Source organism: Tursiops truncatus, chromosome X (assembly GCF_011762595.2).
Source record: "Tursiops truncatus isolate mTurTru1 chromosome X, mTurTru1.mat.Y, whole genome shotgun sequence".
NCBI lineage: Eukaryota > Metazoa > Chordata > Mammalia > Artiodactyla > Delphinidae > Tursiops > Tursiops truncatus.
Genome location: NC_047055.1, coordinates 70,647,204 through 70,664,582, shown reverse-complemented (window position 1 = coordinate 70,664,582; position 17,379 = coordinate 70,647,204). Strand labels below are relative to the sequence as shown.

At 36.3% G+C, this 17,379-nt stretch overlaps 1 protein-coding gene across 1 annotated transcript; it reads left to right on the top strand.

The window, feature by feature from the left end:
- The first annotated feature begins 999 nt into the window (after window positions 1–999).
- Window positions 1,000–10,740, top strand: LOC117310298 (thioredoxin-dependent peroxide reductase, mitochondrial-like). Its single transcript, XM_073799614.1, has 3 exons — window positions 1,000–1,156; window positions 6,012–6,171; window positions 9,516–10,740. The coding sequence occupies exons 2-3, from the start codon at window positions 6,128–6,130 to the stop codon at window positions 10,054–10,056; spliced, it is 585 nt and encodes a 194-aa protein (XP_073655715.1). The 5' UTR covers window positions 1,000–1,156; window positions 6,012–6,127; the 3' UTR covers window positions 10,057–10,740.
- Window positions 10,741–17,379: the final 6,639 nt, after the last annotated feature.

The following is a 17,379-nucleotide window of genomic DNA, read 5'->3' as shown; positions in this document are numbered from 1 at the left end:
CTAATAGGCCTGTTCTGGCACATTTTGTCTCTCTGTGTTCCACATTTTACTTATTTATTTAACAAACATAGGACTTCCCACTAGCCAGACATTGTTTAAATATTAACTTGTTTAATTTAATTTTTATGACAAGCCATTAACAGATGAAGAAACTGAGGCACAGATAAAGCAACTTGCCAAATGTCCCATAACTTAGTAAAGAGCAGATCTGAATTCTGACCAAGGTAGCATGGCTTCAGAGTCCCTGTGCTTAATATTTCTGCAAAGTCTGAGTCTCCTAATTTTTTATCTTCATGGCTTTCTCTGTTTCTTCTTTAGGGACTTGACATTATTACTGATCACAAGAGGTTCTTTGTCTTGGTTAACTCTGATGTACATTCAACATGCAGCAGCTCTGTCTTTCTGACAGAAGTGCTCAGAATATCAGATTCTCCTAGGCCCTCTGACAGTAAAAGAGGGCTTTTCAAAATCCCTTTTGTGAAGATTCTTCCTGCTTGAATTCTGAACGGACATTTTCACATTGCTATTACCCCTCTTATAAAATATTACATAGTTCTAAAGCTACATAGGGTGCTGTCATCATTGGATTTTCCTGTATACATAATCCATTGTTATTTATTCATTACAATTTGTTTTCCCTTTGTTGATTTAATTACAAAATAACACACACTCATCCTAAGAATCCTAACAATACAGAGCTATGCATAGTTCTTGGTGAAAGTCTCCAATTCCTTTCATTCCTTTCTTTATAATTCCCAGTTTAATGCCATAGAAATAGACAACACTTCCAGCAGGCTATTCTGCATTTCGCTAGTCACAGCTATTTGAGCTGTACCTCTGGGAAGCACTCTCCGCATTCCTTGGGGTGGGTTACATCCGGGAGGAAGGAACCATTGCCTGGGAAACAAGTCACGTGGGAACCTCTGGACACAAACTGGGTGTCGGGATTCTGACCTGAGCTGGGGTCTGCGCTTCCAGTGAATGCTGTGGGAGCAAGTGTTGGTGACAGGTTAGTGGATGGCCCTGGCACCAATAAGGGCACTGGCTGGGCAGCCTGGGCGAGCTGGAGCCTACCAGAAAGCTTAGATCCTGTGGCCAAGGCACAGAAGTTGGCGAAGTGGAGCGTGGCAGGCAGCCTTATGACAGCTACTGTCCGGTAAGTTAGATTTGAACACCTGGTGGGAGTCAGTAAGGGAAGATGAGATTGGACACAGTTCCTTATGATTCTTCTTTTGTCCAGGGGGACGTTGAACTGACCAGCATGCCGCTAGAGGTAGGGGTGGGGGAAGCAAGGAACAGGGCCAGTGAAGTGGGAGGATCCTGAGACGCTCGGGTCCTGTTTTGCTGGTCCTCTTTCACTCTCTATTTCCTCCTTATTCTTGTTCTTTCTTTTCCTGTTTACACTTCTTCTTTGCTCCAGAACCTGAATTCTAATGTAAGCAGTTTGGCTCCTGAGCCAGTTCTCTGTTAGCCTTCCTGACAGGTGCAAAGAGCTGTTAAAAATATGGAAAAATGGGCAAAGACTCAGAAGACACTATTTACACACAGGAGCAGTAATCTTTTGAAAAAGTCAATTGCCTTCAATAATAAACACACATGAATAAAACAGGATAGCATATTAAGATTGACAAGAATGGGAAAAGATAGTTTATCCCCAGTGTTGTGCAGGGTTTAGGAAAACTGACACTAGATAACAGTGTTGTTAAGGGTGTAAGTTAGCAAAACAGTTTTGTATTAGGCAATTTGGTTTATGTAACAAATCTGAAAACCTGTTACTCTATGGCCTAGAAATACTATCTGAGGAACTTATCCAACACAATTACTAATAGAAATGTAAACATACTCACACACATACATACAATGTATTCATTAAGCTTTATTTGTAGTAGCAATTAGGGATATCTGGACACTGAATATTTTATGATATTAAGAAATTATTATTAGTTCTCTATGTGAAAATAGGATCATAGTTATGTTTTAAAAGAATCTTTGTCTTTAGGGATTAATTCAGATATATTTACATATGGAATAATATGATATCTGGGATTTGCCTGAAAATAATTGGTATTAACTAATGGATTAGGGAATAGATGGATTGATAATTACTGAAGTTGGGTGATGGGAACATGGGGGAGTTCATTATTATTATTCTCTCTACTTTTGTATGAGTGTACGGGATTTTCCATAAGTTAAAAAAAAAACTAATTCAAGGTAGAAAATTATGGAAGAGTATTAGTAAATAAAAATCATCTCTAAATCTACTGGATAATTATAACCAGTGTTAAATTTTGGTGTGTGTGTGTGTTGGGGGGGTGGATTGTTGTTCAACATTTGTTCCACTTTCCTGCACTTCAGGAAGAGCATTTAAAAGCACAGATTCAAGTCAGATTGTCTGGGTAAGAATCGCACCTCTGCCAATTACTAGCTGCCTGATGCTGGATAGGGTACTTTAGTCCTCGGAGCCTCAGTTTCCTCATCTATGAAATAATAACGATACTGTGTATTATCAAATCCAATCAATAGTAAGCTACACTATTACGATTTATGCCACTATGGCAGAAAAATCACTTCCAAATAAAATGATGCACATCTTGATTTCAGAGGTGTTAGAACATTAAAAGATATGAATCTTAGAATTAATGAGATATTGTGGTGTCTACCTTATAGGGTTTTTGTGACAAGTAAATAAGTTTAAAAGTGTAAAGTGTGTGGCACATGAGTACTCACTAAATAAGAGTTATCATTATTACCTCATCACCATCACGATCCTAAGAGTGCTACCTAAGAGTGCTCATGTAGGCATCTTCATGCATTTTTCTCCCATTTGAGCAAGGAGACCAAATTATCGGATCTTGCTTAGGGTTTAATAGCATTACTTCTGGATTGTGGATTTTTTTGTGATATTCTAAATTGATAATGTATGAGAATATACATTGCAGCATGGTTGGTAAAAGAAAAAAAAATATTTGTAATAGCTTAAGCACTCACAAACAGGTAATTGTCAAATATTTTATGGAGGTATTCACACTGTAATACTATGCAACTTTGAGAAACAGTGAGGGAGGAGCTCAATGTACTGACATGGAAAGATGTCTCTGTTATAATGATTAGTAAAGAAAGCAAATAATTGAATAAAATGTATAGTTTAAGTAGGAAAAAGCTTATGTTATTTATAGATATGTATATATTTGTGTGCGTGTGTGTGTTGTGTGCGTGTGTGTGCACGCACGTAGATAGATAGATTCCAAACTTTTAAAAATGGCTGCCTCTGAGAGATTCACATTGGGGGAGGTGAAATGAGACTTTCACTTTTTTACATATGCGTTTGGTATTGATTTTTATACTATGTATTACTTTTGTAATTAAAATATAATTTTGAAAAACTCAAGCATGAGATTTTTTTCAGAGTATGTAAATCTATTCACTAAGTTTTCCTCCTACATAAGATTTGTCCTTTTAACATCTTGTCTTAGGTTTGTAACATGAAACTTTTAAGAATGAAATGAGTATATTTTAAAACACTCTGTATTTTGACAAAGGCCACCCTTTACAAATTGTGAAGTTCTTATAGCCAGCACATTATTTCCAGTCCTCACAGATGCTAAACCTGTGCATAATGGCTTCCTATTATGTAAGTATACTATTAATGCAGCAACACATAACTATTGCTTAGCCTAATACTATTAATTATTTCCCTAAACAAGATTTGCCAAGGGATGTTAATAAACATTAAATTGGAATGTTAATAAACATTCCAATTTAATGTTCCTCTCATTAACTTGGAATACAGAGCAATTTCACTCCAGTTAGAGGGTATTATGATGCTTTACAAGTTATGTATGACCCACAGAATATTTTTTAAAAGAGTTCACAGTGAAATTTGGATTTCCTACATTCTGATTACCTTAGGTTGATGACTCCAATATAGCTCACAGGTATAGACTTCAAGAGTTTAGGTTGGTAGAAGGTCTTTTCCTAGTGGTCTGAAGCTGCAAAATGGCTGCAAAGTCACTCTTTCTGCCAGCTCCCCAATCACCCACCCCACATCAACAGAATTTGTAACTATTTCAAACTTCAGCTTAAACAGTTTGGAATTTCTTTCAGGTGTCAATGTGAATGTAATATATAATTCCAAGATATATTCTAAAATGAGTTACCATGATCTATTAGTTTTTGCTAGTTTATACTTTGAGAAGAAACAGCCCCCAAAATTCAATAACTTACAATAACAAAAAAATGTTACTTGTTGGATTTGGGGTTCTTCTCTATATCATTTTCATTCTAGAATCTAGGTTGGAGGAGCAGCCCTTATCTGATACCAGCTGCTCTTATTATACAATGAGGAGGAATGATAGAACCATGCAAAGATGTCTCTAAGAGCTTAGGCATGGAATGTAAATATCAAACTTGATATCAATAGAGTAGGAAAGTATAATCCTTTCACAGGGAAGGGTAGAAAATAATGTGGAACACTAATGCAATGTGTTGCAAAAGGTATTTGCCAAATAATAATTTTGCAACATACCCAAGCTCCTAAGTATGCATTAATTTATATGAATATATATTCATAATTAAAACCCTCTCAGACAGGGGATCTTACAGTACAATATTTTGGGAGGAACGTTATGTTACAAAAGTTCCAATCATATGAATTTTGGCTATAAATTTCATGGACATACCTACATGTATGTGTGTGTATGTCTTTTGTTTCTGTCATGTTTTACTTATGCAAAAACAAGATTGTGTAATAACATATTACTCTGCAACAGGATATCATGGCCATCCCTGTGTCATGATTGCAATTGCATATATGTGTGTGTATTTCAGATCAGTTAATTTGATGCAGTTCATAAGTTTGGCTTGTGCAGAAATATCTTTTCAAAAACTTTTTTTTGAAATAACATGTTTTAGTTCTTAATCTATGAAACTAATATCTCTTCATTGTAGGAAATTTGAGTATATATGTGGTTTTGTAATAGAGAGAGGAAAACATTTTAAAAGGAATATACTATGGTTGCTTTGTCTTCTATAGTGAGTGTCATAACTCATACCAGTGTGGAAGTAAGTGTGTTTATTGATCTCTTCCTCCCTAAGAGAATACTGGGGAAAAGGAGAATCATGATATTAAACATATTAAACATTTAAGGCCTCTGCTGGTTCTTTTGTGCTTCTAAAGTGTGGTCCACTGTTTAGCAGAGCCCATTAATTAGTCTGTGTAGAAGAAGGTGCAGAGCCTAACTTAAGATAGATGTGGGGCAGTAGTGATGTGAGTACATGTTGTATGTGTGGTGGGTGATGCCTAAGGGAAAGGTGCCTAGAAAGAGGGGACGCAAAACATCTAGAAGCGATGAATGGGGCCATGGAGAAAGGTGCAAGAATGGAGCCTACAGAAGTGGACAAGTGAAAAATTGCTGCTGGTAGAATTGTTGGACAGCATTTAGGTTGTAAATGTTCAGTGTTAAGTTGTTTCCCATGTCTTGTTGTGACTCAATTCCACTCCACTCTGCTTCTCAGACCTTCGGTGATGTGTGGATTCATACAAATATCTTGTGTGTGTGATTCTTAAGTGGGCGTATCATGAAACCACCCGGTCACCTGCAAGTAAATTAAAACAGTGATGAGTCAGCATTTTTAATTTTATCATATTGCCATAGAATAAAAAGAATGATGGGTGAGTGATCACTGTGCATTAATTTCCAGTCCATGAACTGGTCTGATAAAGCAGTAGAAACTAGCTTTGAATTCTTGCTTCATTACACTATCATCCCAGTATACAGGATACATTTTTGTGTCCAACAAATATTTCTAATTTCGTTTAAATTTGTGGTCTTTTGAGGAGGAAGTAGGCTAGGGAAGTGAGGGGTGAGAGAAGACAAGTTCTGATGAGAGTGCTAGAGTATGTGCTGTTGGTAAGGATAATTACCAAACTATTACTGGAGGAGAGAAAGGGAGAGGCAGTCAGAAGAATGAATAGGGAGAAAGGAATTAAATTTTAGACCGTTTTTTCTTAGTGAGAACTCTTCATACAGATGAAGAATATCCAATAGCTGGAATGATGCAGTTTTGGAGGATCTAAAAATGGTGATGACTTCTACTCCAACTTAGAAAGGCAGTTCTGTGGTGGACCATGACCCCAAGCTTCCTTGATGAGACCACTGCCTGGATAATCAGGTGAGTAATCATAAACGAACCAGCTTTCCGTTTATGGTAGTATATTTGAATCTATAGAATATCTTCTGTGACACTTATGGAAGGTCCAGAAAATATAAAATCTAATGTAAGAATCCCCTTTCCCTGCTAAGATGACCAGCTTCACCAGTTTGTCTAGGCTTTCCTGGTTTTAGACTTGCATTCCAGGAATTCTCTCAGTCCTAGGCAAAACAGGGATGGTCACTCTGCTCCAAACCCCTCTCTCCTGCCATCCCCACCCTTTCCCATCCCCTCCACTGACTCAATTTCTCAAACCTTAGCATTGTCTTCTCCCTCTGCAAGGACCCTATTATCCAAAAAAAAAACAATGAAAATGAAAGTGCTCTGATGACATCATAAACAAGGAAGGTATTGGATTTTTTTTTTATCCTTAAAATAAACTTTTCTTTAAAAAATATTTAGAAAAAGTTAGCAAAGAAGTGTGCCAGAATATTAAGAAATGACTGAGTGGGGTAATTGTGAATTTTTTACTTCTTTACACGTCTTTATTTTTCAAAATTTACTCAAAACAGATTATGACACTTATATTTACCAGATTTAAGCAAGTATAAAAACTAAAAATCAAAAAAAAAAACACTGGGTTTGGTTTCCAAGTTAATGTTAAAGTATCTTTCAAAGTTGTCTTTAAATCTATTTTTAAGTAAATAGCATGTCTTATATGGTCCAGGAAACAATGTGAGCTTCTGGGAAGATAGAAGATTCCATTTAATTTACTTAACATTTTTGACTGTCTATTCTGTTCCAATTATTGTATCAGGTGATAACTGATATATATGGTCTTTGGAATATTTTTATCTTTAATTTATTTAAATAATAAGAATGTGTTTAATGATAGGCGTATGTTCTTGATAATTATAATGCTAAATAAGGACCCAAATAATATGTATATATTTATATTATCTTCTTCTGTGTAAATTTTTCAGTTTATACAGAACCCTGCATACAGTTTGATTCCATTTTTATAAAACATTATGTGTATATCTGTAGGTGGAAAACCTATAAGAAGAAAATGAAAGGAAATATCCCAAAATGATAACAATGGTTAACTTGGAATGGTTTAGTTATTTATTTCATTTGTTTTTACCAATAATTCATTTTTTACAATTTTTATATAAACTTTAAATTTTAGAACAGTTTTAGATTTACAGAAGTATTACAAAGATGGTACAAAGTGTCCCTGTATACCTTGCACCCAGTTTTCCCTATTATTAGCATCTTACATTCATATGATACATTTGCCCCACTTAATGAACCAATGCTGATATATTATTATTAACTAAACTCTATACTTTCTTCAGATTTCCTCACTTTTTTCCTAATATCTTCTCTCTTCGAGGGTCCCATCTAGAATACCACATTACATTTAACAGTCATGTCTCCTTAAGCTCCTCTTGGCTGTGACAGTTTTCAGACTTTCCCTGTTTTTGATAAACTTGGCAGTTTTCAGGAGTACTGGTCGGGCCTTTTGTAGAATTTCCCTCAGTTGTGATTTACCTGATGATTTTGTCATAAATAGACCGAGGGAGTGCATTTGTTTGGAGAAAGAAAACAGAATACTTTTTAAATAATATCAAGGGTACATACTATCAACATGACTTACCATTATTGATGTTGACTTTGATCATTTGGGATGAATAGTGTTTGTCAGGTCTGTCCACTGTGAAGTTACTGTTTTTCTTTAGGAAGAAAAATCACTATATATAGCCTTCACTTACAGAGTAGAGAGTTATACTCCCACTTCTTGAGGGCTAAGTAGTACATAAATTATTTGGAATTCTTTTTTAAGGGAGATTCATCTCCTTCATTTGTTTTTAGTCAGTTATTAATATCAGTTTGGATTCATGGATAACTATTTCATGTTTTGTGTAATAGTCCAATACTGCATTATTCATTTATTTGTTCAAATTTTTCCAGCTTTGGCCATTCAGAGCTTTTTCAATTGGCTCCTGTGCCCCTTTGACATACTGCCATCAAAGTTTTGAGCAATCCATTACTTTCAGGCACATCAAGGAGGAGGAGTATGGGCTGCACATAATAACTTTCATCCAAAGAGTGGAGTATGGAACAGGAGAAAAAAGAGGAAATACATTGTGGAGAAATCTGAGAAACACTAATTAGCTTTGTAATAAAGGTCAATATCAACAGTGACACCATGTTAATAGTATGTACCTTTGATGTGATGTAATGAAAATGGAATTCAACTTCTTTGGTCTTCCTCACCAAAACATATTATCCCACTCTAGTCATAAGAAAAAAAATCATTAGACACATAGAGAGTTATTCTGCAACATCCTACAATATGCCTGACTAATACTCCTTGAAACTATTAAAGTCACCAGAAACATTATAAGTCCGAGAAACTGTCAAAACAAAGAGGAGCCTAAGGAGACATGATAACTAGAAGTAATGTGATATTCAGTGTAGGTTCTTGACAGAGAAAAATGATATTGGGGAAAAACTGAGGAAATCTGAGTAAAGTGTCTATTTCACTTAATAACACTCTATCAATTTTAGTTCATTAAGTGTAACAAATGTGCTGTAATAATATGGAAAATTGATGTGGAGGTTATGGGAACTGTCTCTACTATATTTGCAACTTTTATATAAATTAAATATATCCTGAAATGAAAACATTTATAAGCTAATCAATTGGGCATATTTTTGGGGTCTTTTTCTGAAGTCTCTCTTCTAATCCATTGATTTATGCATATATCCCTCCAACAATACCACAGTCTTGATTATTGTTGCAATGTACTAAACTTTTTAAAACTGCATTAACATTGGTTTATAATATTATATGTTTTATGTGTACAACATTATATTTCAACTTCTGTGTGCATATAGTATGCTTACCACCAAAGGGTTAGTTTTAATCTTTCAGCATACTGTTGACCCCCTTTACCCATTTTGACCTTTTCTATCCATTACTCTCTGGCAGCCAATTTGTTCTCTGTATCTGTATGTTTCTTTTTGCTTGGTTTGTTCATTTATTATGTTTTACTTTTAGAGTTTTTTAATTCCACATTTGTGAAATCATATGGTATTTGTCTTTCTCCATCTGACTTATTTCACTTAGCATAATAACCTCAAATTCCATCCATGTCTTCACAAATGGCAAGACTTCATCTTCTTTAACGACTGAGTAGTACTCCATTATAAATATATACCATATCTTCTTTATACATTCACCTATGGATGAACACTTAGGTTGTTTCCATATCTTGACTATTAAAAATAATGTGATGAACATAGGCGTGCATATATCATATTGAACTAGTGTTCTTGTATTCTTTGGATAAATAAAGAGAAGTGGGGGTGCTGTCCACCCTGAAGATGGCGGCCGTGGCGGGAAAGTTGCTCCGGACTTCGCTTGTCCGACAAGTGAGTGCCATTCCTTGGGGCATTTCTGCCTCTGCAGCCCTTAGGCCTGCTGCTTCTCGAAGAACGTGCTTGACAAATGCACTGTGGTCTGGCTCTGCTCAAGCAAAATTCGCCTTTAGCACCAGTTCCTCATGCCATGCCCCTGCCGTCACCCAGCATGTGCCCGATTTTAAGGGTACAGCTGTTGTCAATGGAGAGTTCAAAGAAATAAGCCTTGATGACTTTAAGGGGAAATATTTAGTGCTCTTCTTCTATCCTTTGGATTTCACCTTTGTGTGTCCTACAGAAATTATTGCTTTCAGTGACAAAGCCAATGAATTTCATGATGTGAACTGTGAAGTCGTTGCAGTGTCAGTGGATTCCCACTTCACCCACCTGGCCTGGATAAACACACCAAGGAAGAATGGCGGTTTGGGCCACATGCACATCACACTCTTGTCAGATTTGACTAAACAGATTTCCTGAGACTACGGTGTGCTGTTAGAAGGTCCCGGCCTTGCACTACGAGGTCTCTTCATAATTGACCCCAATGGAGTCATCAAGCATTTGAGCGTCAATGATCTCCCAGTGGGCCGAAGCGTGGAAGAGACCCTCCGCTTGGTGAAGGCATTCCAGTTTGTAGAAACCCATGGAGAAGTCTGCCCAGCCAACTGGACACCAGATTCTCCTACAATCAAGCCCCATCCGACTGCTTCCAAAGAATATTTTGAGAAGGTAAATCAGTAGACCATCCCACGTGCACCTGCAGCTTCCCACACCAGAAAAGAACCACAGCTGGAACTCACTTTTAGCATTTCAAAGATTATTATTTATAGAAGGCAAAAAAACAATTATGCTTGTATTCGTAAATATTACTCTAAATGTTTTGTTTTTGTAACATTGGCCAAGGCTTTTAAAATGTGGTTAGTTACTAATGTAAGGAGTCCTTTATTAGCAGTGTATGGATGGATGGCTAGTTGCTATAGAATGTGCAGTTCCCCTATTTCTTGGATCATGTCTTCAAAGGGAAAAGGAAACAACTCTTCTTTATCAGCCTTACTTGAACCTTTGTGTACACTAGCGTAGTGTGACAGGCATCAAAAGCTTCTGATCAAGGGTCCTGAAATTTTCTTCTTGAGTTTCTTTGTATTAAACTGAATTTTCTTTTAAGATCATAGTTTTAAGTTGTTAGCATCAATTGTCTAATTTAACACTTGCAGGACTTCCCTGGTGGTCCAGTGGTTAATACTCTGTGCTCGCAATGCAGGGGGCGTGGGTTCGATCCCTGGTCAGGGAACTAAGATCCCACATACCATGCAGTGTGGCCAGGAAAAGAAAACAAAACAAAACACTTGCAATGATTGTGTATGTGATTGAAGCAGATGTGAATCATGTTTTTTAAAAAACCACCTACAGTGGCCAAGTGACTTAACTGACCATGCATGTTCCCCAGTCCTGAGATTTATACTTTATATGATTATTTTACTTATTTTGTTAGCTGACTTAGTGCCTACATACATTTCTAATATTTATTGGGCATAATTATAAAGGATAATTATTGAATCCAGGGATTGCATTTTGAATTATTCATGCATTTGAATCATTGTAATTATTTTATTTCCTGAAGTGTTCAATGTAAAAAAATATAAAAATAAACATTTTAAAATACTTGCAAAAAAAATAAATAAATAAATAAAGAGAAGTGGAATACCTGGACCATATGGTACTTTTACTCTTAAAATTTTGAGGATTCTCCACACTGTTTTTCATAATCGCTGAACCAATTTACATTTCCATCAACAGTGGATGAGGGTTACATTTGCTTGGATTCTCTACACTGTTTTTCATAATTGCTGAAACAATTTTCATTTCCATCAAAAGTGTATGAGGGTTACCTTTGCTCCACAACTTCTCCAATGCTTGTTGTTTCTTGTCTTTTTGATAACAGCCGTTCACACAGCATGAGGTGATAACTCATTGGTTTTGATTTGCATTTCCTTAATAATTAGTGATGTTGAAATTTTCAAGTGCCTGTTGGCCACATGTATGTCTTCTTTGAGAAAATGTCTACACAACTGTTTTGTTCATATATTGATTGATTGATTGATTGATTGATTTGGGCTGTGTTGGGTCTTCATTGCTGCCTGCAGGCTTTCTCTAGTTGGGGCGAGTGGGGGCCACTCTTCGTTGCAGTGATCAGGGTTCTCATTGCAGTGGCTTTTCTTGTTGCAGAGCACAGGTGCTAGGTGCATGGGCTTCAGTACTTGCAGCACGCGGGCTCAGCACTTGTGGCTCATGCACTCTAGAGCGCAGGCTCAGTAGTTGTGGTGTACGGGTTTTGTTGCTCCGTGGCATGTGGGATCTTCCCAGGCCAGAGATAGAACCCGTGTCCCCTGCATTGGCACTCCCGTTGTGGAGCACAGGCTCCGGACACACAGGCTCAGTGGCCATGGCTCATGGGCGCAGCCAGTCCACGGCATGTGGGATCTTCCCGGACTGGGGCACGAACCTGTGTCCGTTGCATTGGCAGGCGGACTCTCAACCACTGCGCCACCAGGGAAGCCCGGCAGGTGGATTCTTAACTTCTGCGCCACCAGGGATGTCCTTCTTTCTTTCCTTCTTCCTTCCTTCCATCCTCCTTCCTTTCATTCTTTCTCTCTCTCTTTTTTTTAAACATCTTTTGTGGAGTATAATTGCTTTACAATGTTGTGCTAGTTTCTGCTGTATAACAAAGTGAAAGTGAAGCAGCTATATGTATACATACATCCCTATATCCCCTCCTTCTTGCATCTTCCTCCCATCCTCCCTATCCCACCCCTCTAGGTGGTCACAAAACACCCAGCTGATCTTCCTGTGCTATGCAGCTGCTTCCCACTAGCTATCTATTTTACATTTGGTAGTGTACATATATAAATGCTGCTCTCTCACTTCATCTCAGCTTACACTTCACCATCCCTGTATCCTCAAGACAATTCTCTATGTCTGCGTCTTTATTACTGTCCTGCCCATAGGTTCACCAAAGCCACTTTTTCTTTAGATTCCAAATATATGTGTTAGCATATCATATTTGTTTTTCTCTTTCTGACTTACTTCACTCTGTATGACAGACTCTAGATCCATCCACCTCACTACAAATAACTCAATTTCGCTTCTCTTTATGGCTGAATAATATTCCATTCTATATATGTGCCACATCTTCTTTATCCAGTCATTTGTCAATGGACACTTAGCTTGCTTCCATGTTCTGGCTATTGTAAATAGTGCTGCAATGAATATTGTGGTACATGACACTTTTTGAATTATGGGTTTCTCAGGGTATATGCCCAGTAGTGGAATTGATGGGTCATATATGGTAGTTCTATTTTTAGTTTTTTAAGGAAACTCCATACTGTTCTCCATAGTGTCTGTATCAATTTATATTCCCACCAACACTGCAAGAGGGTTCCCTTTTCTCCACACCCTCTCCAGCATTTATTGTTTCTAGATTTCTTGATGATGGCCATTCTGACTGGTGTGAAGTGATAACTAATTGTTGTTTTGATTTGCATTTATCTAAGGATTAGGGATTAGTGATGGTAAATTAGAGCATCTTTTCATGTGTTTGTTGGCAATCTGTATATCTTCTTTGGAGAAGTGTCTACTTAGGTCTTCTGAAGATTTTTGGATTGGGTTGTTTGCTTTTTAGATATTGAGCTGCATGAGCTGCTTGCATATTTTGGAGATTAATCCTTCGTCAGTTGCTTTGTTTGCAGATATATTCTACCATTCTGAGGGTTGCTTCTTCATCTTGTTTGTGGTTTCCTTTGCTGTGCAAAAGCTTTTAAGTTTCATTAGGTCCCATTTGTTTATTTTTGTTTTTCTTTCCATTTCTGTAGGAGATGGCTCAAAACGATCTTGCTATGATTTATGTCAAAGAGTGTTCTTACGTCTTCCTCTAAGAGGTTTATAGTGTCTGGCCTTACCTTTAGGTCTTTAATCCATTTTGAGTTTATTTTTGTGTATGGTGTTAGGAAGTTTTCTAATTTAACTCTTTTACATATAGCTGTCCAGTTTTCCCAGGACCACTTATTGAAGAGACTGTCTTTTCTCCGTTGTATATTCTTGCCTCCTTTATCAAAAACAAGGTGACCATATGTGCATGGGTTTCTCTCTGAGATTTCTACCATGCTCAATAGATCTATATTTCTATTTGTGTGCCAGTACCATACTCTCTTGATTACTGTAGCTTTGTAGTATAGTTTGAAGCCAGAGAGCCTGATTCTTCCAGCTCTGTATTTCTTTCTCAAGATTGCATTCGCTCTTTGGGGTCTTTTATGTTTCCATACAAACTGTGAAATTTTTTGTTCTAGTTCTGTGAAAAATGCCATTGGTAGTTTGATAGGGATTGCATTGAATTTGTAGATTGCTTTTGGTCATGTAGTCATTTTCACAATGTTGATTATTCTAATCAAAGGACACGGTATACCTCTCCATCTTATTGTGTTGTCTTTAATTTCTTTCAACAGTGTCTTTTAGTTTCCTGCATAGAGGTCTTTTGTCTCCTTAGGTAGGTTCATTCCTAGGTATTTTATTTTTTTTGTTGCAGTGATAAATGGGAGTGTTTCCTGAATTTCTCTTTCAGATTTTTCATTGTTAGTGTGTAGAAATGCAAGAGATTTCTTTTCATTAATTAATGCTGCTTCTTTACCAAATTCATTGATTAGCCATAATAGTTTTCTGGTAGCATTTTTAGGATTCTCTATATAGAATATCACGTCATCTGCAAACAGTGACAGTGTTAATTCTTCTTTGCCTATTTAAATTCCTTTTATTTCCTTTTCTTCTCTGATCACTGTAGCTAAAACTTCCAAAATTATGTTGAATAATAGTGGTGAGAGTGGGCAACCTTGCCTTGTTCCTGATCTTAGAGGAAATGGTTTCCATTGTTCACCATTGAGAACAATGTTGGCTGTGTGTTGTTATATATGACCTTTATTAAGTTGAGGTAGGTTCCCTCTATGCCTACTTTCTGGAGAGTTTTTAATCATAAATGGGTGTTGAATTTTTTCAAAAGATTTTTCTGCATCTGTTGAGAAGATCATATGGTTTTTCTCCTTCAATCTGTTAATATGGTGTATCACATTGATTGATTTGTGTATATTGAAGAATCGTTGCATTCCTGGGATAAACTTCACTTGATGATAGTGTATGATCCTTTTAATGTGCTTCTGGATTCTGTTTGCTAGTATTTTGTTTAAGTTTTTTGCATCTATGTGCATCAGTGATATTGGCCTGTACTTTTCTTTATTCGTGACATCTTTTCTGGTTTTGGTATCAGGGTGATGGTGGTCTTCTAGATTGAGTTTGGGAGTGTTTCTCCCTGTGGTATATTTTGGAAGAGTTTGAGTAAGATAGGTGTTAGATAATCTCTAAATGTTTGATAGAATTCACCTGTGAAGCCATCTGGTCCTGGGCTTTTATTTGCTGGAAAATTTTTAATCACAGTTTCAATTTCAGTGCTTGTGATTGGTCTGTTTATATTTTCTATTTCTTCCTGGTTCAGTCTCAGAAGGTTGTGCTTTTCTAAGAATTTGTCCATTTCTTCCAGGTTGTCCATTTCATTGGCATAGAGTTACTTGTAGTAATCTCTCATGATCCTTTGTATTTCTGCAGTGTCAGTTATTACTTCTCCTTTTCCATTGCTAATTCTGTTGATTTGAGTCTTCTCCTTTTTTTCTTGTTGAGTCTGGCTAATTCTTTGTCAATTTTGTTTATCTTCTCAAAGAGCCAGCTATTAGTTTTATTGATATTTAATATTGTTTACTTCAGATTTTTTCATTTATTTCTAATTTTATTTTTATTATTTCTTTCCTTCTGCTAACCTTTGGGGTTTTTTGTTCTTCTATCTCTAAATGCTTCAGGAGTAAGTTTAGGTTGCTTATTTGAAATTTTTCTTGTTTCTTGAGGTAGGATTCTATTGCTCTAAACTTCTCTGTTAGAACTGTTATTGCTGAATCCCATAGGTTTTGGGTTGTCATGTTTTTACTGTCATTTGTTTCTAGGGATTTTTTTTATTTCTTCTTTGATTTCTTCAGTGATCTCTTGGTTATGTCGTGGCATACTGGTTAGCCTCCATGTGTTTGTATTTTTACATGTTTTTTCCTGTAATTGATATCTTGTCTCATAGTGTTGTTGTCAGAAAAGATACTTGATATGATTTCAATTTTCTTAAATTTACCAAGGCTTGATTTGTATCCCAAGATATGATCTATCCTGGGGAATGTTCCATGAGCACTTGAGATGAAAGTGTATTCCGATTTTTTTGAATGGAATGTCCTATAAATATCAATTAAGTCCATCTTTTTTAATGTGTCATTTCAAGCTTGTGTTTCCTTATTGATTTTCATTTTGGATGATCTGTCTATTGGTGAAAGTGGGGTGTTAAAGTTCCCTACTATTTTTTGTGTTCCTGTCATTTTCCCCTTTCATGGCTGTTAGCATTTGCCTTAGGTATTGAGGTGCTCCTATATGGGATGCATGTATATTTACAATTGTTATACCTTCTTCTTGGATCGATCCCTTGATCATTATGTAGTGTCCTTCTTTGTCTCTTGTAATAGTCTTTATTTTATAGTTTATTTTGTCTTATATGAGAATTGCTACTCCAGCTTTCTTTTGATTTCCATTTGCATGGAATATCCTTTTCCATCCCCTACTTTCAATCTGTATGTGTCCCTAGGTCTGAAGTGGGTCTCTTTTAGACAGCATATATATGGGTCTTGTTTTTGTTTCTATTCAGGCAGTCTGTGTCTTTTTGTTGGAGCCTTTAATCCGTTTACATTTAAGTTTGTTATACATATATGTGTTCCTATTACCATTTTATTAATTGTTTTAGGTTTATTATTTTAGGTGTTTTCCTTCTCTTGTGTTTCCTGCCTAGAGACGTTCCTTTAGCATTTGTTGTAAAGCTGGTTCAGTGGTGCTGAATTCTCTTAACTTTTCTTATCTGTAAAGGTTTTAATTTGTCTGTCAAATCTGAATGAGATCCTTGCTGTTTAGAGTAATCTTGGTTGTAGGTTTTCCCCTTTCATCACTTTAAATATGTCCTGCCAGTCCCTTCTGGCTTGCAGAGTTTCTGCTGAACGATCAGCTGTTAACCTTATGGAGATTCCCTTGTATGTTATTTGTTGCTTTTCTCTTGCTGCTTTTAATATTTTTTCTTCATATTTAATTTTTGATAGTATGATTAATATGTGTCCTGGCATGTTTCTCCTTGGATTTATCCTTTATGGGATTCTCTGTGCTTTCTCGACCAGTTTATTTCCTTTCCCATGTTAGGGAAATTTTCTCCTGTAATCTCTTCAAATATTTTATCAGACCCTTTCTTATTCTGGGACCCATATTATTGAAATGTTGTTGCATTTAATGTTGCCCCACAGGTCTCTGAGACTGTCTTCAGTTCTTTTTATTCTTTTTTCTGCCCTGCTGTAGTTATTTCCAGTATTTTATCTTCCAAGTCACTTATCAGTTCTTCTCTCTCAGTTATTCCACTATTGATTCCTTCTAGAGAATTTTAATTTTCCTTTATTGTGTTATTTATCATTTGTTTGCTCTTTAATTCTTCTATGTCCTTGTTAAACATTTCTTGTATTTTCTCCATTCTTTTCCCAAGGTTTTGTATCATCTTTACTAACATTACTCCGAATTCTTTTTCAGGTAGACTGCCTGTTTCCTCTTCATTTGTTTGCTCTGGTGGGTTTTTACCTTGCTTCTTCATCTACTGCATATTTCTTTGTCTTATAATTTTTTTAACTTATTTTGTTTGGGTTC